Source organism: Rhinolophus sinicus, linkage group LG01 (assembly GCF_036562045.2).
Source record: "Rhinolophus sinicus isolate RSC01 linkage group LG01, ASM3656204v1, whole genome shotgun sequence".
NCBI classification, from domain to species: Eukaryota; Metazoa; Chordata; class Mammalia; order Chiroptera; family Rhinolophidae; genus Rhinolophus; species Rhinolophus sinicus.
The window spans coordinates 160,604,050-160,630,209 of NC_133751.1; the positions used below are offsets into that span (position 1 = coordinate 160,604,050).

The following is a 26,160-nucleotide window of genomic DNA, read 5'->3' on the forward strand; positions in this document are numbered from 1 at the left end:
TCTTTCCCTCTGGTAAGCAAGGAAATAAAGTAATAATTAAGCACTAATGTCTGTCCATGGACTAATCAACCTAGCAGTATAGGGGAACAGAGGAAATTAACGTGGGCCTGGGCGGCCTCCCTAAGCAGGCAGTTTAAACTCTCGGAGCCTGTTTCCTTATCAGTAAAATGGCGATAACAATATCATCTTACTGGGTTGTTGAGGATGAAATGAAATGAAATAGAATGCTATATATATATATATATTTTAAAGTGCCTGGTATCTAGTGTTGCTTAAAAACGTTCTTGCTTAAAAATCCTCGCTTACAGAAAGGATACTAAAAACCTCTGGGGTCCCCCTGCCCGCACCCTAGGGTCGTCGGAAACCAAGGACCTGCGACCGCTCACCGGCCAGGCAGGGGCCGGGATCCCAGCGCTAGCGGCCCGCGCGCCCCGGGGGAGGAGAGCGGAGGCGGGGCCGGCGGAAGCGCTCGCGCGCCGCTGTCAGCTGCGCCGGAAGTTCCTGTCCGGGCCTGGCGGTAACCTTCGGATCCTCGCCGCCTTCACTGCCGCGGTGGTGGGCTCTGCATGTCCGAGCCGCTGCCAGGCTTGTTAGCTGCCAGAAGTCGCCCAGGTTGCGGAGGGGGACGCTAAGAATCGCGGGGAGAAGGACCCGCGGGCGCAGGGCCGCCCAGCCGACATGTCTCTAGTGGCGGAAGCCTTCGTTTCGCAGATCGCAGGTAGCGCGTGGCCGCGGACTGCAGACGCAGGCCAGGGCTGGGGCGGGGCAGCCGCGAAGAGCAGCGTGGGGTTTAGGGCTGCAGCTTTCCCCTTGCTTTGTGGGCATTAGATGCTGGACCCAGGCCTACGGTTGAAGGCGGGTATGGAGTACCAGCCTCATATCACAGATGAGAAAACTGAGGAGGAGACACTTAGCCAAGGTCACCCTGCAGTGGTAGGAGTCACGTTTGCTTCCCCTGGGCGGTGCTTTGTCCAGCTCTCTGTTTGGTCGGGAGAGGCTGGGTGCGTGGAGGAGGCCGTGGGTTGGGATTGAGGTGGGGGGCGTGGCCAAACATCCCAAGGCTTCTTTGTAAGAGTGATGGCAGCCTGATCGTGGGACCTAAACTGTAAGGTGATTGTCACTAATGAATAGCCTCTTGTCATTGAGGGGCCACCACAGTTCTTGTTTCATCTCCAAGCGACACAATACTGCCATTGCTAGGTCTCTAGGATTAATTGAAACATTTTTAAATCTACCTGAACTTTTGAGAAACACCTTTGATTTGATAGACTGAACATTACTGATGTAAATAGACCTGTACTTTTTTTGTTATTGAGGTTTGTATTCACTGTAGTGAAAGAAATTAAATATTGTTGAGAAAGTGAGGAGACTAGACATATGTATTGTAGGTTAATGAGTAATAGTTAATCTTTAAATGGAGTTACTCTTCTTAGTGTTTTCAGTATAAGTAGAAACAGTCACCGGAGTGAATAGATACATTTGAAATAAGGTAGTATTTTGGAAATGGAAAATACTGAGTGTATCATAAAATTTGCCAAAATGTTTTTAATTGCCCTGCATTTGTGTGAACATACATTTCTTTTTTCGTTTTGTCACTTAAAGTAAATACATTGTTTTCTAGGAGAGAGGGAAGCTCCCACTAGATTGCAAACTTCCTGAAAGCAGGGATCATACCAGTTTTGTGCCCCACAGTGCCCTGTGCCCCTGTCAGTTCGTGCTCAAATATTTATGACCTGAAATAATGAATAATATTGAGATTTAAAACAATTATCTATATTTTTACCATTTATTTAAAAAAGTTACATCATTGATTTATTTTAGATTGCTGCTATGTTAAAAAATCAACCATTTCACAGTGTATGCTGATGGTATATTGTATGCATGTGTTCCAATGTGTGCTTTCTTTTAAAGAAAAAAATGATGAATGTCTTTTAATAAACTTTTAATAAGTTTGGAATTTTGCTTCAGTTTGTGAAGTTTAAGAATTTCTAGGCATTTTATCTGTCTGCCATCTTAGCTATTTGTAATGATCTGTTACTCTAGGAGGAGGCATTTAAAGATGGATAATTCAATAAATGGTGTTGGGACAACTTCTAGGTCATAAGACTGCTAGAATAAATTCCAGATGAATTAAAGCTCTACATGGGGAAATGCAAATGGACAGTGAACATATGAAAAGATGCTCTTTGTCACTAAAAGCAGATGACAGTTTTTCTACCTTGTCAGATGGGGAAAAATGAATATGATAATTTGAAGTACTGACAAGGGCATGGGAAAACAGTTACCCTCAAATTATTGGTGAGTCTGTAAATTGTTACCACTTTTGGGGAACGTAATATCACTATATTTATTAAAATGCAATCCTTTGACCCAGAAATTCTTCAGGGCATTTATCTGATAGAAACGTAAGGACCAGTATTTAAAGAAATATGCAGAAAACAGAGAATCATACAGCGATACGAATTGTAGCATGGTTTGTAATAGCAAAAAACCAGAAATGTCCTAATTATATATCAAATTGTGGTATGCCCACATTATTACAGATACTGAAAATGAAGAGGTACACCTATTAAATATATTAGCTGGAAAGCTATGCTTATTTTAAGTAAAAACAAGTTATAGAATAATATACATATAGTATGAACCCATTATTAAATAAATAAACCCTATTTAAACATGCATATATAAGCAAAAAATACATAGAAGAATATTCAATTAATTTTAATTAGTGATTTGAGGGTAATAAGGGTAAGGGCATTGGTAGAGGGTAGAGGAACTATATTTCTGAACTGTTTGAATTGTTATAGTGAGAATATTTTACTTCTGTAATTTAAGTGATTGTAATTTTAAAAATTTAAAAGGTTTTGTTTTGGCAAGCAGTGAAAAAAAGGGCAGCTAAAATAATAGCTTGTATGAAACCCTATGTTTGACTTGTAAGTGACTTATAAGTGTAACTCAAATCCAACAACTTCAGAATATTCTATTTCTGGCAGTAATATGATTTTGTTGGAAGAGGTCAGTTTTAAAAGATTTGAGATATATACATATGTAGTCCTATGATAACTGTTTTTGTAGTTGAGAGCTCTAATTTTTAATGTATTTAACACTTTGCTTATTATTCTTCCTTTCAGTGAGTGTGAGCCAACATACTGTTTGATATTACTTTTGGAAACATTTAAAGGCATCTTGCCTTTAAGGATATCTGTGATATCCTCGAAAGCCTTTCTTTTTTTTTTTTTTTTTTTTTTAAAGCATTTATTTGTTTGAGCAAAAGTGTGGCAGCCAGGGAGACACAGATTTAGGTAGCAACCTAAATTGTACTCCCCTTGAAAGCCTTTTCCATAAGGACACCTTTTTGGATGGCTTCTCTGAACTCCACAGTTTAAGCGAACCGCTTCTGTCTCTGTACTACCAGTGTGTCCCCCACCAAGTTCTCTCAGTTCTTACTCCTTACTGTGACTCAACGACTTATTCTCTCCATCTCCACTGTTTTTCTTGCTTGGTTACTGTAGTAGTCTCTGAATTTGTTTCCCTGCTTCCATTCTGGTATCCTTCCAATAGTCTCCATACTGCAGGCCTCAGTGGGGTTTTGTTTGTGTTATTTTTATTTTCCTAAAAATGCAAATGTGACTCCTCTTGTTTTAACACCTTCATTAGTTCCCCAGTGTCAGAAGGTGGAGTGAGGCATATAAGACACAGACTTACTATAAATTAGTCCAAGTCTGTCTCTCTAGGCTAATCTCTTGCCATTCCTTTCCTTGAACACTCGCCTTTCTAACCTACTTGTAGTGTCTACGTGTTGCCCTCTACCTGAAATGTCCACTTTGCTTGGATAACTCCTGTTTGTCCTTTAAGGCTCTGGGCACATTTTAACCTGTAAGTCTACCTGACATTTTTCCCTGTCAAATGAGGAAGGCTTTTTTTTTTTTTTTAATATTTTCCTGAAAACATGGCCATTGTAGAAAATGAAAACAATCCAAAAAAATATAAAGAATAAAGTAAAAATCACCTAAAATCATAACACCCAGATTAAGACTTTAAAATCCCATCTTCATCATTTAAACTTTGGTGAGCAGTTAGCTCTTTCTCCCTGAAATTATTTTTAAAAAATGACACAGATAACAAAATATGCATACTTTTTTAAATAGCCTGTTTTGTTATATAACATATTGAGATTTCTTTCCATGTCTGAATGGAATTATACATAATCATTTTTAAATGGTTGGATAGTGTTTGATTGTAATGAAACCATAATTTATTTCGTCTTATTCTGATGGGTATTTAGGGTGTTATTTTGATCAGTTCAACCAGAGAAGCAGAAGCAGTAGGATCTCTGCCTCTACGCGCGCACGCACGCACGCACAGAGAATTGGTTTATGCTGTTGTGGGGCTTGACCAACCAAGTACCAAGTCTATATGCAGGCAGCCAGCAAGGGGATATCCTGAAGGGAGAGCACAGGCAGTGCTGTCCATAGGTGCTGCTTGCAGTGTTTGATCTCAGCTGATTAAATCAGGTACACCCAGGATAATCTGCCTTTTGATTAATGTAAAGTCAGCTGATTAGGGACTTCAATTATACCAGCAAAATCTCTTCACAGCAGCTCCTAGGTTAGTGTTTGAATAACTGGGAGAAGGTGTTTTGTATGCTACAGAATGGCTATTGCCTCCCTTCTGTCTTCCCAATGTCTCCTAGAGAATATTCCTCGTGGCTCACCCTGATCAGAAGCATAGTGGAAAGGGAATTCTGGAAAATGTAGTTTAGTCTAGCCAAGTTGATGCATCCTAAAGCACAGGTATATATGATTTTTCTCTATATCAGCAGTGCTTGCGTAGACATATGTGTGTCTGCTGAGTAGTTCCTTTGGATAAAGATCTGAAAGTGGACGAGGAATTTGAATTGTTCTTTCAACTTAGTGATATGGAAAGGAATGGTAAATTGTGATTTTGAAATAGTAATTTAGATCTCTAGATGATGATATGGTAGACTTAGAGCTTTAAAAAAAGGATACAAATAGTCCTGGATATTGAATGGGTTTCAAAATCTTTTATAACAGGCTGTGTATTTTAAATTTTGACTTGCCTTTTTTCTTGTAATGGCAAGATATTCCAATATATTACTTGAGTTTCTATTTAAAAAAGTTTTTTTCTTTTCAGTTGTCAGTGGGTATGAGTGTATTTAGGGCAGGATTGAGTAGCTGCATTTGTGCTGTGTGACCACATTTGGAGCAGTCACTGAAGCCAAAAGGATGGAGTACTGCACTGGACAGGCCGGACTCACTTGCCCATCCTGTGCCAGGAGTGGTCCAGGCTGCAGGGCTCCATAGTGCCACCAGACCCATGCAAAAGAAAGAGAGCGAAGTGTTGAGCACTAAACAGGAGAAACCTAGGGTGTTATCACCTCCTTCAGCTTTCACACTGCCCGTGGACTGTGGGGTGCGAGTCAGACCTGGGTACTTACTCAGCCACTTACTAAATGTGTGACTTTGGGCAAATGACTTGCCTTTTTAAACCTTTTATTTGCAGAATGGTGAAGATAATTATAGATTATTTAAAGATGATGAGAAAATATGTAAGATGCTTAGGATTGTGTCTGGCACACTGTAAGCACTCGGTGTTCATTAATATTATTGTGAGCTGTTTACCTGTCAGTTTTTCTCTTCTACTGGGTTTTGCCTCTAACTTCCTGTGTGAAGATACAAATCTGGTCAAGTTTTTAAAAGTTATTTATAAATAGAATATGTAATTTATTTCAATGATATAAAATATCTAAGTTATTACAATGATTAAGATTACTCCTATGACAAATTATTCTGTTTATTTCAAGATTATACATTTCGTGAACTCCAGTCATGTTTCTCTTCATTATAAAATTGAATTCTTGTTATAGTTATATACCGGGGATGCCAAAAAATATATACGCATGACTTGCATTCATCTTTTGCTATCTGTATATATTGAGTATTACAATTTTAATACAGTCTTTTTCTTAAAATGTGTACACATGTTTTTGGCACCCTCTGTATATACTGAGTCATTTTCAGTAGAGGCCTGTTCATTAGACATTGTCAGACAGTTTTAGCTTAAAAACATAACTCATAATTATGTGATTACTGATACTATGAGTAAATGTCCAGTTTTGAGCCGCTGTGCTAGATGATTTATATACATAATCATGAATACTAACTACTGGATCCTGTTAGATAGGTGGTGGTCTTGTCTTGGATGAGGAAATGGAAGCGCCCTTAGTAAGAGAGCATAAAGGTTAGGAACCAGATCATTTGCGTAAGACAGAGGAACTGACTTCTAGGCTCGGCTCTGCCTCTTACTTGTTTTATGGTCTTGGGCAGACCCTTCTAGGCCATAGTTTCCTTATTTGTAAAAGGGGTATAATCTATTTAATATTATATATATTAAACGCCTAGTATAGAGTGGTATGTATTAAATGTTCACTATATGGTAGTTTCTATTTATTACCCAAGAGCCTTTGAGAATGTTATCCTATTACCATTTCAGACAGCAGAAAATGTCCAGTGTCTTTATTTTTATTAACTCACATGCCATCTTTTCTGAATGATCTTATTATTTTACCAGTGCCTTGCTATATTTTAAGCATATTGGTTAATTTCATTGTACTGTCATTATTAATCTTTTGAAATCAGGACAATATCTGTCTGTTCTTTATTTAGAAGCTCAAAACTATATAAAGGATGAAAAAAGAAGACTTGGAATATTTCATTTATCTCATTGTGAGCATGTGGGTGCTTAATTATTTAAATTTATTAATAACTTCAGTCTAGCAGTAGCATTAATTTATAGTATGATCTGGAAAAGTAATTTTATGGGTTCCATGAAACCCATATATGTAAGCATCCTGAAAGTAAGTATAATCAAAACAGGCATGTTTAAAAATTTTTGTTTTTATATCAGTAATAAAGTGTTTCTATTCCATCCTGCTTCCACAGAAGTCCTGGGAAATCTGTACTTTAAAAGCATTTCACAAGGGTTCTAGGGGCACAAAGAAGTGGAAAACATAGGTTAAAAGTCCTTTGTAAAATAGAAGTGATCTGTTGTTCACAAGGTTTATTGAGAATGAAGAAAATGATAATCAAGGCTCTTGTATCTGTGTGTGCTAATATCTAAGGATGATAATTGCAACAGATAATTGAAAAAATAAAGATACTTTGTTAGTTATTTATGCTCAGTATTCTGAGGATTCTCCAATATTGAGGAAGGCACTGAGGAATTATTGAGAAGTTATTGAACTGGCTGTCACATTTCAGAGAACCTTTTTAAATTCATATTAGTTACATGAATAGTCTCGTACTGTAGTGCTTATCAAGCTGGCACATGTGAAGTAGATATTGAAGGGGCAGATGGAGAAGCAAAGCATGGTCATCCATAGTAGAGGCAAAGTGCAATTTATTGACAGCAGTGTGGCGTAGTTTATCATACTTGTAGTCATGAATAGGTTGGAAGCCAAATTCTTAGAGGCAGTGTTTTGTTGCCTTTTAGAAAACTTTGATAATGATGTTATGATCACTTGAAAGGCTTGTTTCGGATCTTGAAATAGTCCATAGTTAAACATAATGAGAGTTTTTATTTTCTTACATGCTTTATTAACATTTTATACTCCGAAATTACATGATTTTTAGTTTTTAACTTAAAAGATTTTGGTGATGGGTGCCCCATAAAATTTTTCAGTCGCATTTCTGGAAGACATTTGAGTTATTAACGTTAGCTCAAGCTTCCCATATTTGAGTGAAAATTGAAAGAAAACATCATCAAACTTCTTAACATTTTTCAAACATTTTTGAAATTTCTTGATAACTAGTTATCAGACGGATTGAAGATATCAAATGGAGATGAGATATTAAATTCAGGCTTCTCATTTTTTTGTTCAAAGACAGACGTTACAATATTCAGCAAATCCAGCTCCAGACATTTATATGTAGAAGTATTTGCCTTGCCAGTAAGAGAAATGCATGTTTTAATTTTTTAATGCTTTGTAAATGATCCTCTATTCTTGAACACTTTTCTTATTTTTGTATGCTCTATAAATGAATCATGGTTTTGAACTTTTCTACATCAGTAATAAAAATGAAATTTGATTGGCTAGTAATAAAGAAGATGTGTTTCATAAAAAAAAAATCATTTTACATGGCAGTTCCCATTAACTAACTGCTTTAGCAAAATAGAACCATAAAAGGCATTTCATTGTGCTTATACATTTAGCTACGATTTTGTGCTGATTGTATATTTTTATCTCTCCTAAGAACTTTTATAAACCAAAGAAGTTTCTTTATGACTTAACCTGCCTTTGGATTTGAAAAAAAAAGACTTTTGTTGTCTATAGTTGTGTATATTTATCCCAGTGAATACAGTGTCCTTAGATATTATAATAGAATTTTCTCCTCATATCATATTTCATGACCTGGTCAAACTTAGAGCCCTGTCTAGAACCTCATACAAATAAATTGTATCATTTGTGAGACAGGAAGAGACCATCATTACTCCGGCATTTATTTCTGTAAGGTAACATTGGCAGGTGATGCTTTAATGATGCTTTAATGAGGCCTTTTATTGACCTTCTTGTCTTTTGATTATTAGCTTTTATGTTATAGGAACATGTTTTGGAATCATGAATTATAAGTAATATTCCTAATTTTCTTATTTTATAAATTTAAAAAAGATACATCAATAAGAAATAGGGTAAAAATAAAAGTTACTGTATGTTTTTCATCAGACACTTATTGTTATTTTTATTATTGATCAATTTAACATTCTGGTTTGGCTAGTGAATAAGAGCTAGTTATGTAAAGTTATCTATGTAAGTGATAATTGATATTTATTCTTTAGTTGAGATTGTGAATTATTCTTGATTTATTTTTTCCTAAAACATATTTCTCCTTCTTACCATATACTTGTACTGATTTTTCCATAGTGTCATTTAGTGGCTGTTGGGGAAGGTAAAATAATTTTAATATAAATATTCAGAAAGGAAGATATGTTTTAGAAATCATAGAGTGCAGTTTAAAGACAAATAATAAAATATGTTTCATTATTTGCTGTTTTGGATTATATGGGTAAATAAGTTTACTGATCTGCCTTTATGGGTAGATTATGGTAAGATTTGAGTTTAACTAGCATAATTAAGTCATTTTTCTCTTGGATTCTTTTTTCTTCTCATTTCCTGAATAATGTCATCAGACCAGAATTTATGGGGTAAGCCACTGTGTTCAACTGGGTTCCAAATTCTGGGGACGAGAGGCCAGGGAGCACGGCTGTGGTCAGGAAGTTGGAGAGTGAAATTTCAGGAAGGTAAAGTTTCAAGGTAATGGGTTAATAAAATAGAATTGACTGGAGGGTAGGTGGAAGTTTCAGAATCTATGGTTGAAGCAGTAAAGTGGAATTTATAAGTGTAACATGGTCAGGAGTTAGTTTGGTAACTGATTGAGATGAACAGAGGGAATTCTGAGGCTTCAGATGAATCAACATTTAATTGTTTCTTTAATGAAAGGTCTGTGACTCAGGGTAACTATTAAAATTATGACTGTTCAGTTGCTGTTGTAGTGTAGAAACCATACCACAAGTTAGGGGTGTAAATTTTATTACTACATTGATGGATCCTGTGGGTCAGTAATTCAGACAGGCTACAGGAGGATTAACTTGTCTCTACCTCACAATGTCTGGATGCTCAGCTGGAAAGACTCAAAGGCTAGAGGTGATCCAGCAGTGGAGGGCTGGAAACATCTGGCAGCATCTTCACTCACACGTCTGAGAGTTGATGTTGGCTAGGAGCTCAGCTGGATTGTCCTGTGCGAGTTTTACACATGGCCTCTCCATGTGGCCTGGGCTTCCTCAGAGCCTGTAGCCTCAGGATAGTGAGACTTCTCCCAACGCTTGTGTTCAAGCTGACAAGGGAGAGAAGCTGCATCCCCTTTTATGACCCCGTGCTGGAAGTCTTAATGCATCACTTTTACCATGTTCTGTTGGTTACAGGAGTTACAAGCCTGCCCCAATTCAAAGGGAGGGGAATTAGACTTTTCTTGGTGATGGGGGTGAAAGGGGCTTGGAGGTTCTAGTAGAGCTTGTGGGACAGGAGGTACTGCTGTAGCCATCTTGAAGAAATATAATCTGCCCCAGTTACCCGCGTGCATGTACTGGTGCGGAGGGCTCAGCCGAGTCATTTTAATTAGAGCTGGGAAGTGACTAGTCCCACTCAGGACCTAATAGAGGTTCTAAAACTGGACACGGGTGAGTCCCGGGGTGTGTCCGGGGTGTAGGGAGGTACTGCACACTGCAGTCAGTTGCCTGTGGAGCCCTCTACACGAGCCGGGTTTGCTTTGCAGCGCACTTCCTGCCTGCAGCCACGCACGGCGCACACACTTTTTTTTTTTTTTTTTCTTACTAAAAGCCTGTTTTATATGTGAAGGTCAATGGTAGCTCTGAGGCAAGTATATTTTTTAAACATTCCGTAGATGATTGAACTGAGCACCTCTGGTTAGAACTATTGAACCATTTGGAGAGAAAGTGAGTTCATGAGTTTACACTGTTGAATTTAGTATACCTTATCGAGATGTTATCGTTCCTTAATTTGGTTTGATGGTTTTATTTCCAGAGTTATAGCAATTTTTTGCTGTCAGACATCTTTCAGGCTTTAGATAGCAAAAGACCTGTTTGTATTTTGTACAGAATGTTTGTTAAGTCGAATACCTAAACAAACGAAGCACGAATACTTGCGTGCGCTGCTAAGTGCTGGGGTACAAAAATGAGTAGCATGATTCTTGACTTTCATAAACGTACACCCATTGAAACATAATTTCAGTACAAAGTGGTGAATTCTATATAGAAATGCTAATTTAGGATGCCCTCACCAAGCATTTTACCTTCCTTCTCTCAGACTGGATTCAGGGTGTTAGATGTTTAGTGAACAACTCCTCTTCCTGCCCCCCACCTTCTGTCTGTCACACTTGTGATTAATTTTTGGACCTAGTTCAGATTTCATCTCCTCTTGTGAATGCTTCCCTGTCTTCCTCAGGCAGATTTTATGTCTTCAAGAGGATTCCTGTAGTGCTTTAGATGTACTTCTGGTCTGATGCTTATATTCATAATTACTGATTGAGTACATTCTGTGAGCTGGAGACTGTATGTGGCTCTTACATAATTTATCCAATTTTATTCTTCCAACAACCTTACAAGGTAGGTAATGTTTGTCCTTTTTACAGATGAGGTGATTGAGGCAAGAAGAGGTCAAGCAACTTGGCCAGCCTCACTCAGACGATCAGTTGTAGAGTTGGGAGGGGAACCCAGATATGTCTGTGTTCGAGACCTATGATTTGCCCCCGCACCACCTGTGTTCACTTATTGTATTGCAAATGGTTGTGTATCTGTCCCCTCTTATTCTCAAACTCCATGTCCCCAGCTCTGTGTCCTTCACCCACTCAACAAAATTAGATTCTAGAAAGCAATGACAGTTTTATCTTCATCTTTATCTTTTTATTATAGTCTCTGGTACATTTGGGAAGTTTAATAATGTGTGTGTTCAGTTAAATGCTATACATATTTTTTTTTTCCTTCGTCTCTGAGGATTTTCTACCCTGACTCCTATTCATGAAGGGATTCTGTGATGGTTAGGTTATGTTATCTTAATTCTTGTGGGTAGTTTTTTTTTTGTTTTTGGTTTTGGTTCTGGGGCATCTTACAGTGCCAAGATTTCAGGAGGTCAAATCCTTTGTAGGGGATCCTTTGTTTCATGGCTAGCTGGGAGGAGTTAGGGAGGGGTTCTTTGGTTACCTTGCTTAGTGGGAGAGAGTGAGTATGTGTAAAGTACTTAGACTAGTGAGTACATAGTAGATACTTAAAAAAATAATAGGTGCTGTTATTACAGTGATTGTGTTTGGCTTAGAGTAGTGGGGAGAGTTGCTCCTTAGTTTGAGGGAAATCTATTTTCGGTTTTCCAGGATTAGATTTAGAGAACCATGAAACCTGTGAAGGTTAGCATTGTTACATTGCTGAGGCCTGATACTTGCCTGGGGCTGTTTGTCTTTTCTCCGGTTTTTGGCCAGAAATTGCACTTTTAATCTTAACTAGCTGTTTTTGTATAGTTCTGCTAGTGATCTCATATTCATCTCTGTTTCTGAGAAAAACTCAGATGTGGTGTTCGTGTTTCCTCTTTTGTGAATTTCAGATTGCCATTTTTTAAAAATTCAAATTTTAAGTCCTAGCCACAAGGTTCATATCTATTCATAATCACATGTAATTGGCCTGCTTTTTATTGGAATTTAATGAAAAATGGTTGTTCATTTTTATAATGGGACAAAGTCTAAACACAACCATTTGAGAAAACGATACGTGCATACTTACTAAGAAAGAATGGAAGGTTTTAAATTTAACTTATATTCACTTTACCCTGAGTTATTGGCTTGATGGTGATGTGAATTTGTTTTCTGGACCCTTGTTAACTTCCAGAAGTTTGTCGTTTTTAGGAAACTGATCCTTGAATACCATTTTGAAATTCATCTCTAGTTTCACATAGAAAGGTTTAGATGGTTCATGTTCAGGTCTCATTATTACTAACTTAATTTTACTTTCCTTATTGATTATATGTAATGGAGAAACTATCAATAGCCACTTTGGTTCCAAAATAAGTGAAGCCTCAGTTCATTAATCCTAAAGGGCTTATTCTGGAACAGTATAAAGTTACCCCATGTTACTAAGCTATGCTGTAAAACATGGCTTTAAGCCATATCCACAAAAACTTAAGTAGAATAATACGCGTAAAATATTCTTGAATGAAATTAATCTACACAGATCCTCACTACCACATTCTTTGAGGCAAATCAGTGGAAGAGGTGAAAATAACTTAATCTTATTTCAAGTGCATTCTGTGTCCCCGGGATGGTCTTCTTTGTGTGGCGTTCACAGTCTGTCTGCAGCGGATTTACTGGGAGTGCTTGTGGCAAGTTTGGATTCTTGGTCCTGATCTCTGTAGTGTTATAATCTCTGAGTTTTGGGTTTGGGAGAAATACACAATTTTATGAAGTTCCTCTGGGGATTCGTTTACACTGAGGGTTGAACCACTGTTGTAGGATGATTATAATTGCTTTAATTTTAATAATTCATTATTACCTAAGAATGTTTACTGTGGGCTCTGTAAGAGGTTAGCTAATTCAGTTGTGTGTTCACTGACTGGAGCCAGACTCCCTGGGTTCAAACCCTGGCTCTTGTCACTTACTAGTAGTGTGACTTTGGGCAAATTACTTATGCTTGTGCCTCAGTTTTATTCTTAAATAGGGATAATAATAATAGTGTCTACCTTGTACAGTTATGAGATAATTAATATGTCAGGGCTTAAGTGCACAATACATGCAGTATGTTAATATTTTCTATTTAGCTCAGCTTTACTGAGATATAATTTACATACCCGTTTAAGTGTACAAGTCAAGGATTTTTAAAGTATTATTTACAGTTATAATTCTTACCATAGATTAATTGTAGAATATTTCCACTGTTTCAAAAAGAAATCCCTTGCCCATTTGCAGTCACTTTCCATTCCCAGCCTAAGTCAATCACTCATCTACTTTCTGTCTCTATAGATTTTCCTGTTCTGAACATTTCATATAAATGGAATCATACAATATGTTTTCTTTGGTGTCTTGGTTTTTTTCCTGGGCATAATTCTTTTGAAGTTCATCTGTGTTGTAGCATGTATCAATACTTGGTTCCTTTTTATTGCCGAATTGTATTCTATTATATGGCTATATCACATTTTGCTTATTCATTCACCAGTTCATGTTTTTTTTTGGGTTGTTGCCACTATTTGACTATTGTGAATAATGCTGCTGTGAACATTCATGTACAAGTCTTTGTGTAGATATGTTTTTTATGGTAATTCTGTGTGTAACATTTTGAAAAACTACTAAACTTTTTATATTTCTACCAGCAATGTGTGAGAGTTCCAAGTTTTCCACATCCTATTTTGTCTGTCTTGCTGATTGTAGCCATTCTAGCGGATGTGAAGCGGTATCTTGTGATTTTGATTTGTATTTCCCTAGTGACTAATGATACTATCTTTTCATGTGCTTGTTGGCCATTCATGTATCTCCTTTGGCAAAATGTCTATTCAAATCCATTGCTCATGAAATATTTTTGGGTTATTTGCCTTTTTTATTATTGATTTGTAAAAGTTCTGTATATATTCTGGTTGTAAACTTTATGAGTCTTCAGGAATCTTAACTGCCATCACTATCCTCATCGTCACCATCATCATCAGCTGCCTGGATAGAAGTCCAGGTGGTGTTTGACCAGAAAAAGATATATTCTCATCATTCTCTAGTTTCATTTGGGCTCCAGTGTTGGTTGTGAGGGGAGATTCTGCCCTCTACTAGATTTCTTGAATTTTCCGTCTCTTTTGCTTTCTATCCTCTGCTTCCCAAATGGCAGGATATTAGCATCCATTTGCCTTAGATTTTAATTCTACTATATCATTCATTTGTGGCCTTCACTTTGGGTCATTTTAGTTTTTTGTTTACCACTTTGTTATAAATAAATGGGTGGTTGAAGATATCAATGAGGGATTTGTGGGCTATGATTTATTTATCATGGGCTCCACGAGTTGACTTTCATTTGGCCTATGGAAGATATTCACTGCTGTATGTAATTTTTTTTTCAGTTTTATGTAATATGTCGACCAAACATAATTAAGCCTTGTTATGAATCTATGATAGAATCTTTATTTTCATAGTCATATAGACTCCAGTATTTGCCACTTTTTAACTTGAAATATTATAAAGGCAACAGATATGGACATAGGCCACATGGTACTACTCAAATCTAAGTGCTTTAAAGGCAGTTACTTGCTTTTCTTTATAATTCCATCTTTAGTTCTTAGAATGGGGTCTGGCACCTTCTGTGGGGGCAAAATACATATACATTCTGGGAGTATTTATTGAATGAATGCTAAAACAGATGTGTAGAATGTGGCTAAATTTACTTTCTAAAATGAGAGCTATGTACAATTTAGTATACGTATTTATATACAACAAGCAATAAATAATATACAGTGGATTCTGATGACAGTCAACAAGTTTCTTCTTGGTAAGGAGTGATGATAACTTGTAGCCGAGGAAATAGTTCTGGTGTGACTCTTCTTCCAGAGTCTGGGAATCCCTTTGTATTTTTGTCTGACGCTTCTCCAGTCTGTCCTAGAATGTCTACTTCCTGCTTCGGGGTGCTTATTTCAATCTAGGGTTGTCTTTAGTCTTTGTATCTGTGCTTGCTTGCAGTATATTCTTTAAGTCACTGCTATGACCTGAGTTTTTGTGTCCCCCCTCCCCCAAATTCATGTACTGAAATCCTATTCCCCAAGGTAGGGCCATTAGGAGGTGCTTAAGTCTGGAAGGCAGAGCCCTCACGATTGGGATTAGTGCCCATATAAAAGGCTCCAGAGGGCTCCCTTGCCCCTTCCACCGTGTGAGGACACAGTGAGAAGTCAGCAGTGGCCTAGAATAGGACTTTCACGAGAACCTGATCAGATTGGCGTCCTGATCTTGGACTTCCAGCCTTCTAACTGTGATAAATAAATTTCTATTGTTTATAAGTCACCCAATCTGTGGTATTTTGTTACAGCAGCCCAAATGGACTAAGACAGTAGCTTTACCACTAATGTTACAAAATGTTACCTGCCAGATTTTTAGGTTTATGGAAATGACAGTGTTACACTGTGCTTCTCCGTTTTCCAATGTGAGCCACTTTCTGACATGAACATCGATCTCTGACTGTTGAGGTGATGGCAGATTGGTTTTAAACTCCTTCTGTGGGAAGACTCACTTCCTGCTTACACATCCTGTGTAATACCATTAAACATTCCCTGTGAAGCAGTAGCTAGGGGCATCATTTAATCATTTCACTATCAGTGTTTTTTTGGTATATAGTGTTATTTTTGATTTGTACTGTATTTGCAGGTTGAATTGCTGTTGAATCTAATATATAGCTCTTAAAATTCTAGATTTGATAAAGTCACATGTCATCATATTTTAAGTCCAAATATCTTCAAAATCTATTTTAAATGAAGCCTTCAGCTCATGACTGCCTAAAACTTGATAGGTTTTGAGACTAATGTCTGTATTGGTATCACCGAGATCATCAGTATAGTATTTATGTCAAACTAGTAAATTTATTTCCTTCTTTTGTCTGTGTCTTGCAGTAACTTGTCCATGTTTAGGAGCTGCCAAATGCTTTTTGAGCATTTTGCTATATTAGTTTTTGCATTTACACCTTTGGCAGAAAGCCATCCAATCTTGGAGATAACGCTACACATGTTTCCTACTGCTTTTGTATAACACTGTCTACATCGTCTTTGGGAGCTGAAGGCATGACATCTGTGAGCTTTTGGAATCAAGTTGCCTAAGGATAAACTGGGTTTGACTTCATTAGTGCACAAATGATAGGTTTGTGTAGAGTTATTATAGCATTAATCAATGTGATGGATTGGAAATATGACAGTACTGAAGCAGCATATAATATTAGTGCCTATTATTCTACAAATCATATCTTCACCTACATTCTTATGCCAGAGGACTCATACATTAAGAATGCAAAACTTAAAAAACAACAACAGAGGGCACTTGTTTTCGTGGCCCTTCTCTTGTCCTCTTAGGTTAGATCATCAAGAGATGGACTTAGGAATTAGACTTGTTAGATCAAAGCATGACCTTTCATACTGTGAAATAGCCTGAGTTGAATGGAATAGGTAGATTATCTGCCACCAGAATGACTTATCATCCAGCTTGATATTTGGGAGAATACTGCAGGTAAAATGTAGAGTCTTTAAGAGATCTAAGGGTATACATATGTGAATTTATTGGCCAGTGGCCATTACTCTAAAAATTATAATGGATTAGCAGTAAAGAGTATTTTTTTGCTATATTGTATTGGTTGATAAAGCTTAAAAATAGTAGGTACCTTAAAGATAATTAAATGAGAAACAAATATGGTTTTTTGGGGGGCGCTGTGGGTGTTGCTTTACGATGTGTGCATTTCTAATACTAATTTATTTAATTATACATTATTTAGTTTGTCTTATGGCTTTCAGATGTCCAAGCATATGTTTCCTCTCTCTTTTTTTAAAACTTTGTTCTCCAACATAAATACTGTTAGGAAAGGAGAAAGTTTCTTTGAAAAAAATTAAAAACACTTGTTTGGATTAAGAAAACTCTGCACTCCACTGAAGACTGAAAGTTTAAGAGGCATCTCCTTTGCTCCTGGTAAAAGAGATACTGGATGTAAAATAGTCACTCAGCCTAGGCAAGATTGGAAAGCAGGTAAAGGACTAAGTGGGTAAAAGACTTAATAACTTTAATTGGATACAAACTTAGTTATGTGGTCCTCTGATATTTGCTTTATCTTTAGATGTTTATATCTATTAAATAGGAATATTTCTTTATAAAAATGATAGGAACTTTTATGGGTCTTTTGCTAGGGAATAAGAAGTCATTCTAATCTAAAGAATGAGTTAATGTAGGTCACTAAGAGTAGTTTAGAGGGTTACTGCTTTGGTGTGAAAATGATACCATAGTTTCTTATTGTGTTTATTCCTGAAAGGTGGGTAGTTTTACTTTGGAGCTCTTGTAATAAAGATACTAGTTTTAAGTGATATTTAGACCCCCCTCCAAAAAAAAATTCTCCTTAATTTGAATTTCATATTTTAGCATATATTATTGTAAATGCCATATTCAGTTTACAGTGGTTGAGAGGCCAAGTCATTAATAAATAATCTCAGGACCATAGGACTTTTTCACATTCTAGGAACTTACTGGAAATAGAGATAAGATACTGACATAATAATAGAATAGAGTAGAAAGTAATATATGATCTAAGACAAGTACAAACTGCTATGGACAGTATAAATAAAGGAGAAATTAGATTTGTTTAGTTAAAAAAGCTTTGATGGAGCTAGCATTTAAAGTTGGTCTGGGAAAAAGCATAGGGTTTGTGCTGGTGAAGGAATATTTTGAACAGAGGGGAACAATTGGAGCAAAGTCATGAGGGTGAGAAAGTATGAACTGTATGGGGGAAATTTTAAGTACTCTGGTAGGATACGAAGGTCCTATTGTTAGGTAGATAGGTAGGCAGGTTACCCCCGTGTCCCCCCCCTCCCCCGCCCGACCCCCTGCCTTCTCCGCTCCATTAATTTGTGTGTTTTCTTTCCAAGCCTTTTCTGTGGTCAAAAAAGATGATTTCACTAAAATAGAGGAAGATTCTTTTTTGGTCAAGGGTACATGAATAGCTGGGTTTCCTGCTAAAGCTTCAAATAAGTAGTTATTTAATTAGAACAGTGTTTTCCAAAGTGGGGTGGAGTGTATACACCCTTATTATGCAAGACGGTTCTTTTGAAGTACAGGAAGAAAATACTGGAACTTGAATTTCAATTTATTTTTAACTCTACTTTCTTTTTTAGTGTGTGATTTATTAGCTCAGGAATACCAACCATATGATTTCTAAATCTATTTGGCCCTGCATACTCGAATATTTTATTGATGGGGACACGAGATTTTAAAAAATGGTGGTCCCTGGGTTAGAGTTACAGAGTGTGGAAAGGAGAATAGTGAGATTGTCAGATGATTTGAGGGCCTTTTGTTAGTCTTAGGAGTGTTACAACGGTAATAACCAATGACAACTATATAATTTGATATAAAACAAACAATTTCCAGTTTTAGGGTCAGTGCATAGGTACGTTTATAGAATTAGATTCTGCCAACTATTTCTGGCAGCCATTCAGTATTTTTACAGTAGTGTTATTGGTTGTAGTCTTGAAGTTCTCTGGGTCATGTTTCCTTTTTTGGCCGTGTTCTGTAGTTTCCTTATCTTCCCTGTTGTATTCTTAGCCTAAACATAACAGAATAATAACAATAATGATATTGATAATAATAAAAGAAACATTATTTAGCCAACATTTACTGATTGCCTGTTAGGTGCTAGGTTCTAGGGATGAAGTGGTAAGCAAAAATCAGACATGAGCACTAGATTCATGGTGCTTATGTCCTAGTAGGGGAATTAATCAAATAGTCCTCAAACAGATGGAATAATGTTGACTGTGAAAGTGGTACAACGGAGTGTGCATGCTATTTAAGCTTGTAAAGAGAGGCTTCCCTGAGGACATGACTGGCTACATAATTTGTAGTGCCCAGGCTAAGATGAAAATGGGAGGCCCTTGTTCAAAAGAATTCCAAGACTGTGACGGCAGAACATTAAACCAAGCGTGGAGTTTTTCTAAGTGCAGGCCTTGTGCAGCTGCTCAGGTTGCATGTCCACGAAGCTAGCCCAGTTTGCGGAAGTGATGCTTGAGATGCGAGGACACACTAGAAGGGGGGCAAGATTGCTCGAGGGCAGAGGAAACAGCACAAATGAATCGCTAGGGCAAGAAGGAAAAAGGTGAAGGCCTTCAGAAACTGGGTGAAGGCCGATGTGGCTGCAGTACAGAGTGGATGGAGTGGAGGTACGATGGGTCCAGAGAGGGAGAGAGAGTGGGGTGTAAGGTCAGGTTGAGGATTCTGATCTTTATTCCAAGAGCCTCACAGACTATTGATGTGTGTTAAGCATCAAGTTTACTTTTGGTGAGCTAGTAATACCAGTAACTTGAAATTTACCAACATTGGACCACATTTTCGCTCAATCCACATTTCCTACCAGTCTCCTTTTCAGAAACTTTTAGACTTCTATATTTATTTTAAGGCTGACTCTTCCCCATGGCAGGTTTACAAAGGCACTTCATATCAGGGAGTGCTTATGATGGTAGAAATTGATAATAGGGTAGGTGAGTTATGAAATTTTATCACTGTTGAATTAGTCTGGTCTAAAACATTTAAGGTCAACTGAAAAACTCAAGAGATGAAAATGTTCTATTGTTTTAAAATGATGTTTCCTTTTAAATGCTACAGATTTTTAAGGCGTATTGCTAGCACTATAATTCTAAATTCTTAATCTGCCTCTTTTACATGTGGTCAGGAGAAAGGGTGGGGATTGACTTGCCTGACCTTGGAAAAGGAGTGAGGAAGAATTTGTACTTTGGGACTTTGTCTTTCACATAATAGGCATTCTCAATAAAAAGGCTTTAATTAATATTCCCCAAACCAGGAAATAGGCTTCATACTTTGTTATGTGTGAATGATAACATTCATGATTCATGGGCTTCCTTATGAAGGCAGTTACAGAGCTCATTTCCTAGAAACATACCTGCAGGGTTGATTTGTAGATCCAGTGCCACGCCACACAACTTAGCGTTTTCACTTTTGTCACTTTATGGAATAACACGCTAGCATTTCTTGTCCCATGTCATGTTTAAAACGTAATTATTTGAGCTGGTTTCTGTAGGTGATGCATTTAAATCAGTGATGTTTGTATACTCGGAGCTTGCTCGTGGGTGTGAGAGGCGGCTGATCATTCCCTGCCTCTGCTACCATTTCTTGTCTCCTGATTTGTGGGTGCGCTGGAATTCCCAGCTGCTAAAATAACATGGTTATATAGGTTTCTTGCCGCCTGTTGGTTTCTTCTTTTTAAATGGTAGGCTCTATTTGTGAAGATAACATCACATGTTTTGGCAGTTAGTTTTTGAGAGTTTATTTTCAATAATAATTTCTGAGTTGGAACATAGTTTGTATCTTGGATCAAGAAAAACACCGCCCCCCCTCACCCCGTTTCCAGCTTTAGGTTCTTAGTAACAGCTTTCAGTATTTGTAGGCAACTTTTTTTTTTTTAAAGATTTTTTTATTGGGGAAGGGGAACAGGACTTTATTGGGGAACAGTGTGTACTTCCAGGACTTTTTTCTAAGTCAAGTTGTCCTTTCAATCTTAGTTGTGGAGGGTGCCATTCAGCTTCAAGTTGTTGTACTGAATTTCAGTCTTAGTTGTGGAGGGCGCAGCTCAGCTCCAGGTCCAGTTGCCGTTTTCTAGTTGCAGGGGGCAGAGCCCACCATCCCTTGCGGGAGTCGAGGAATCGAACTGGCAACCTTGTGGTTGAGAGGACATGCTCCAACCAACTGAGCCATCCGGGAGGCAGCTTAGCTCAAGGTGCCGTGTTCAATCTTAGTTGCAGGGGGCGGAGCCCACCATCCCTTGAGGGACTCGAGGAATTGAACTGGCAAACCTTGTGGTTGAGAGCCCACTGGCCCATGTGGGAATCGAACCGGCAGCCTTTGGAGTTAGGAGCGTGGAGCTCTAACCGCCTGAGCCACCGGCCCGGCCCCTGTAGGGCAACTTTTTTATTCTTATTTGTAGTCAGGTAATATGTTGCAAGATTTCTTTTGCTTTCACATATGTCTATTGTATTAGATTTCGAGAATCCATGGGAGTGATGATAAATTAACTTTTAACTGAAATTACTGTTCATATGAGAACTCTCTGATATTACAGAGTAGTGAAGTGGTTTCTTATTTATCAAAGAACACTTAAATTATATTCAGCCTGTATTTAATGCTATGTATATGTTATTCCATTGTTTTGAAAATTTATAGTCCATGCCTAGTATGTAGACAGCTAACCAAAAGTTAAAATGACCATAATATTTAATTGGAACACACTATTACTTTAGCATAGTTGATAATATTAAGTTCAGTAAAACTTTGATTAGCCAGAATATTTAAGGAATAGGGTGGTAGGTTTAATCAAATATCCCTTTTCTTTCTTCAACACACAATTAATGAGCACCAGCTGTATGTGCAGCATGGTACAGTACAGATGAATACTCACATCTGTACCATCAAGGAACTAATTTCAACATCTTTGAAGTTTTTGTAAATTTTATTCCTGTGCTTTACTGCTTTAATAAGATTAATACAATGCATATAATTGAATCTTTGGTGATGTAGGATCTTATAATGAATGAAACTCATTGTATTGTTTCTAATACAGATGTAAACGATGTAGGTGTATGCTGACCATACAATTTATCCTAAAAGGTTACTTTTGAGTAATTCGCTGATGTCAGCTTGTTTTTGTTTCCCTGACTTTTATTTTAAAAACTATGTTACACAGGTTAATTGGGTTCTTACTGAAATTTTACTTTATTAAAAAGTTTATAGTAACATATAATAAATATTTAGTTTCACTGCCTTTTTGGTACGTGAGTTGAAATTCAATAGCCTTTCATATGGTACATGTGTAATATTGTGAGCGACGGCATACAAAACTTCGTATGGTCCATTATCTTCTTAATGATTTCATGCTATTATTCCTAAGTGTGAGTTTAATTTTGTGTCTCCCAAACCAAACCAAAAAATACCATTTATAATTTATAATACTACTACTATGTTTTTCTTTTCATTCTAAAGTGTAAATAAAAGCATATTAACCTCCCCTCACCCCTGGGACTGTTTTAGTGCATCTTAAATGATCAGTCATAAGGAAAAAAAGCTTCATACATATAAATTTCTTTTAAAAAATCAGCTAGAATTGTATATTAAAAATAATTTGTTGCTATGTCACAGAAATTGGATTAGTTTAAACACAATAAGAAAAATACCAATTATTATCAAATTTCATATATTTAATTTACTTTTTTGCTGAGAGCAAATATAATTACTGTGCCCAAATTGGTGATTTTGATATTTTATGGCTTTTACAAAGAAAAATTCAGCAAATTATATCCTGTATATTCTATCAGTGGAGACATTGCTTCTTAAGTACAGTTGATTAGACAAAATTCAAATCTAGTACTTTTTCCAATCGCTGGTAGGTTGTTAATGTTCTCTGTGTAGCTAGCTAGAGTCTCTTCTAGATGAAAGATTAAGAGGCAAGGTCAAGCAAGCCTGGCTTCAGGACTAAAATTAGCTTTAGCAGCTTTGACCTTGTAGGTACTTATTGCTTCATAATTGCTGCTCCCCTTTGCTGTTGTGGGGTGTGATGGGGTCAAGCCAATGACATGTTCTAGACTACAACTGGATTCCTCTGGAAGTTTCCATACTCCCAGCTTATGAGGCAAGATGCACAGGCTGATACACATATACTTGATTCTTTCATGCGGTGTTATCTGTTTGAAAATTTAAAAGTTTACAGTAAAATATTATAAATATTGTTTCACTTTTTTTTATAGTGAATTGAAATTCACTATCTTTTTCTATGAGTAACATTTTAGATATGTTTATGTTTGAAAGCGGCTAAAGGAATAGTAGCATATAGGTTGTTTTATTTTTTAAATTCTCACTTTTGATTGGGCAAGATGTCTTCCACCTCCTTCCTCCCCATAAAAAAACAAAACACAAATTACCACCAAACATGGATTGAAAATTATTTAACCTACTTATACAGGTTACCAAAGGAGCTAAGGTAGTGTGATTAGTTGCCATAGTAGTTAAGGTAACCTTGGCAATTCACTTTAAATGCTCTAGGCCAATGTGCTTATTAATTTGGTTATTCATTTGTTTTTGCCCTATATGCCTAACTATCACTGCCTTGTTTCCTCAGCTGCAGAACCTTGGCCTGAAAATGCTACATTATATCAGCAACTGAAAGGTAGGTACTTGTTCACAATTAAAAATGGCTTTGCGTCAAAATATATTTATTACAAAAAAAAAAAATCCCTGAGTAATATAATTTACTGCAGCGAGAACATAAAACATAAAGAAAGGATTCCCTTGTGTAATTTGTCGAAGAGATTTTGCCTAAACTTGTATTTGCCAGTGTAAACCAACTATTCACGGCCTATAAGGTCCTTAGTTTATTATTGACTCATTATATTGCCTGCTGTAGGCAGTGTAAAATGATGTGGTTGCAGGAGCAGTTGGCAGATTTACTGCACCAATAGCTGACACAGCAGATTTTTGAAGCCCTTGGTAAAGTGGGCTCTCAGTAAAAAGGAACTGTTAAAATGTATAGGCTAGGATGGTTCAGGCTCCCTTTAGCAGCTCTTCATATATCATCAGATCACATTATGGACCCCATTTGGGGCTCAGCAGCCTGCTACAGTTGTCAGAAGACTGCAAAGTAATGAAGACTAATAGGCAGCAGCCCTAGTCTTCTAAGCATGGAATTTTTATTGCAGCGAACTTGTCATCTTTCTTTTGTGTGACAGACCTAGACATACTGTGCAATATTAACTGCAAGCTGGTTTTATATGATTTTGAGTGGTTTTACTTTTAACTAGAGAGGTTTGAGTAGATACATATAGTACTTAATTGTAATGAAAAGAAGAGGCATATATCTTGAAAACTTGAAAAATTAATTTGTTTTTAAATGAGTGATTTTAATTACATATTGCTGATAAAATGTGATAAATGATCAGTTATAGAGAAATAGTCTTGTTTTATCATTACTTACATACAATATAATATAATCAAAATTATAATTACACAATAGCATTGACATAGAACTTCATAATTATGTTAGTGAACGGCTATATTTTTTCTTTTTAAAAATAAAAATATAGGTGTATTTTACTTGTTTAGCAATCATACTTTTTACTCACACCTTTCATTGTATTTCCACAGGGGAGCAAATTTTGCTTTCTGACAATGCAGCTTCTCTTGCTGTGCAGGTAAATATATAAATAATGTAATATTTTTCACTTTGAGTTGCAATTTACCCCCCTCCCCAGACAGTCTGATACAGTACATTTAGAATTTTTCTGTGTGATTTACCATTATCAATATAACATCTCTTCTGTGAAGAGTAACTTGATTATGTGATATTGTTCAACTAATTGTTATCAGTATATAAAATAAACAAAAATCTTCATTATTCATTCTTTTTTATAAAAATCATATATATGTTAGGCACATTCTGTTTCTTAGAACTTGTTCTGCTTTTGATTAGATATGATGGTATTGATCTTTGGGGGTGATGTGTTCATTTATGGACACAGAATAATTTTCTAACTTAATTGTAAAGATTTATGCACCACATATTTTTAAGCATCATTTTCTCATTGTACTCATTCTAGCATTAATTCATTTGGTAATCTTGAAGCAGACATACTCCTCTCTGGTAATTTTTTATATACTTATTGATTACATTAGTGTCTATTATCCTCAAACCACTTATTGAATATAATAGCTCTTTAAGTTGTATATCACAGTTGTATAATCCAAAAAAGATTAGTGGCCCTGTAAATTTTAAACTGCACTATAGGGAGAATAGGATACTTGGGGATTTTTTTTGCTTTAAAAAAAAAGAAATGTTTATGTAGAATATAGAATTATAATTATAATTATTCAAACATTTTACATACTGAGCTGCTGTTTATATAGTTAGCTTACATAGCTTGACTCACAAAGAGAGGTTTATTGTCCAGTACCTAAAAGAGAAATCTAAGACATGTGACATTTATTGGAGATGAGACTCTGAGCATCTTGAGTACAGAAAGAAAGAGAAGAGGAACTGAGCTTTTGCCGTGTTCTAGACAACGATGCTAGGCACTTGGTCATTTCATAGTTTTTTTATTCAACTTGGTATCATTCTCTGGGCTTAATAACTATGTCTGATGCATAGTATGTTGATCAGTACATTTGTGTTGTGTTTAAGGCAGGGAAAGAAAGACAGATGAGAAGAAATGTGCCGGGCAATGATTTATTTGTGTGACTATCTATGAATATCTTTAAGTTTCTTTCTTTTTAGATTTATATCGTTTTACCAAAAATATAAATTGTTTATTTATTTACCTTGATTTTATCTTTGGGTACTAGTATTATAACTATTGTATTTTCGTATGTTAACTTTTGAGAAGCAGAAATTCTCAGTTGGTTATAGACAATAAATACGGATTTTATACTTCAATTTTTTTAATTTAAAAATATTTTAAAATTTGTTTATTTGTTTTTGGTGAGGGGGATAGAATTTAAGTTTAGCTTTCAAATACTAATAACATAGTGCTTAGCATATGGACCGTACTCAGTAAATGTTGAATGAAGGGTTTATAAGTGTGATAAAAGCAATCTTGCCTGATAACTGATAGCACCAATAAACTATTTGCTGTGTATAAAAGAGTATTTTCAATTTTTACATCTTTGAAAAGATGGCTTAAGGTACAGTGAATATTTCAGTTGAAGCACTAATTCTTAACCCTTTTTTAATTGCCATTTTTGGGATAACGCTTTCAGGATTATCCACACAGTCCAGTGCACACACACAAATAACATACCGAGACTATTCTGCATATGAAGTTTATTGATC

General features: G+C 36.4%; 1 protein-coding gene across 6 annotated transcripts in view; it reads left to right on the forward strand.

Annotated features, from left to right (window-relative positions):
- Window positions 1–496: 496 nt before the first annotated feature.
- The window catches only part of MTX2 (metaxin 2), a 56,542-nt gene continuing 30,878 nt past the window's right edge, over window positions 497–26,160 (forward strand). For 3 of the 6 annotated variants that reach the window (XM_074338394.1, XM_074338391.1, XM_019739340.2), the window contains exons 1-3: window positions 514–718; window positions 23,458–23,505; window positions 24,480–24,526. Coding sequence is in view for 1 of the 6 variants with exons in the window: in XM_019739340.2 (XP_019594899.1) it covers window positions 679–718; window positions 23,458–23,505; window positions 24,480–24,526 (135 nt within the window). In the remaining 5 variants the exon portion in view is untranslated. Of the gene's footprint in view, window positions 719–23,457; window positions 23,506–24,479; window positions 24,527–26,160 lie in introns of all 6 variants that reach the window. The other 3 variants (XM_074338399.1, XM_074338388.1, XM_074338403.1) reach the window with 3 other exon arrangements.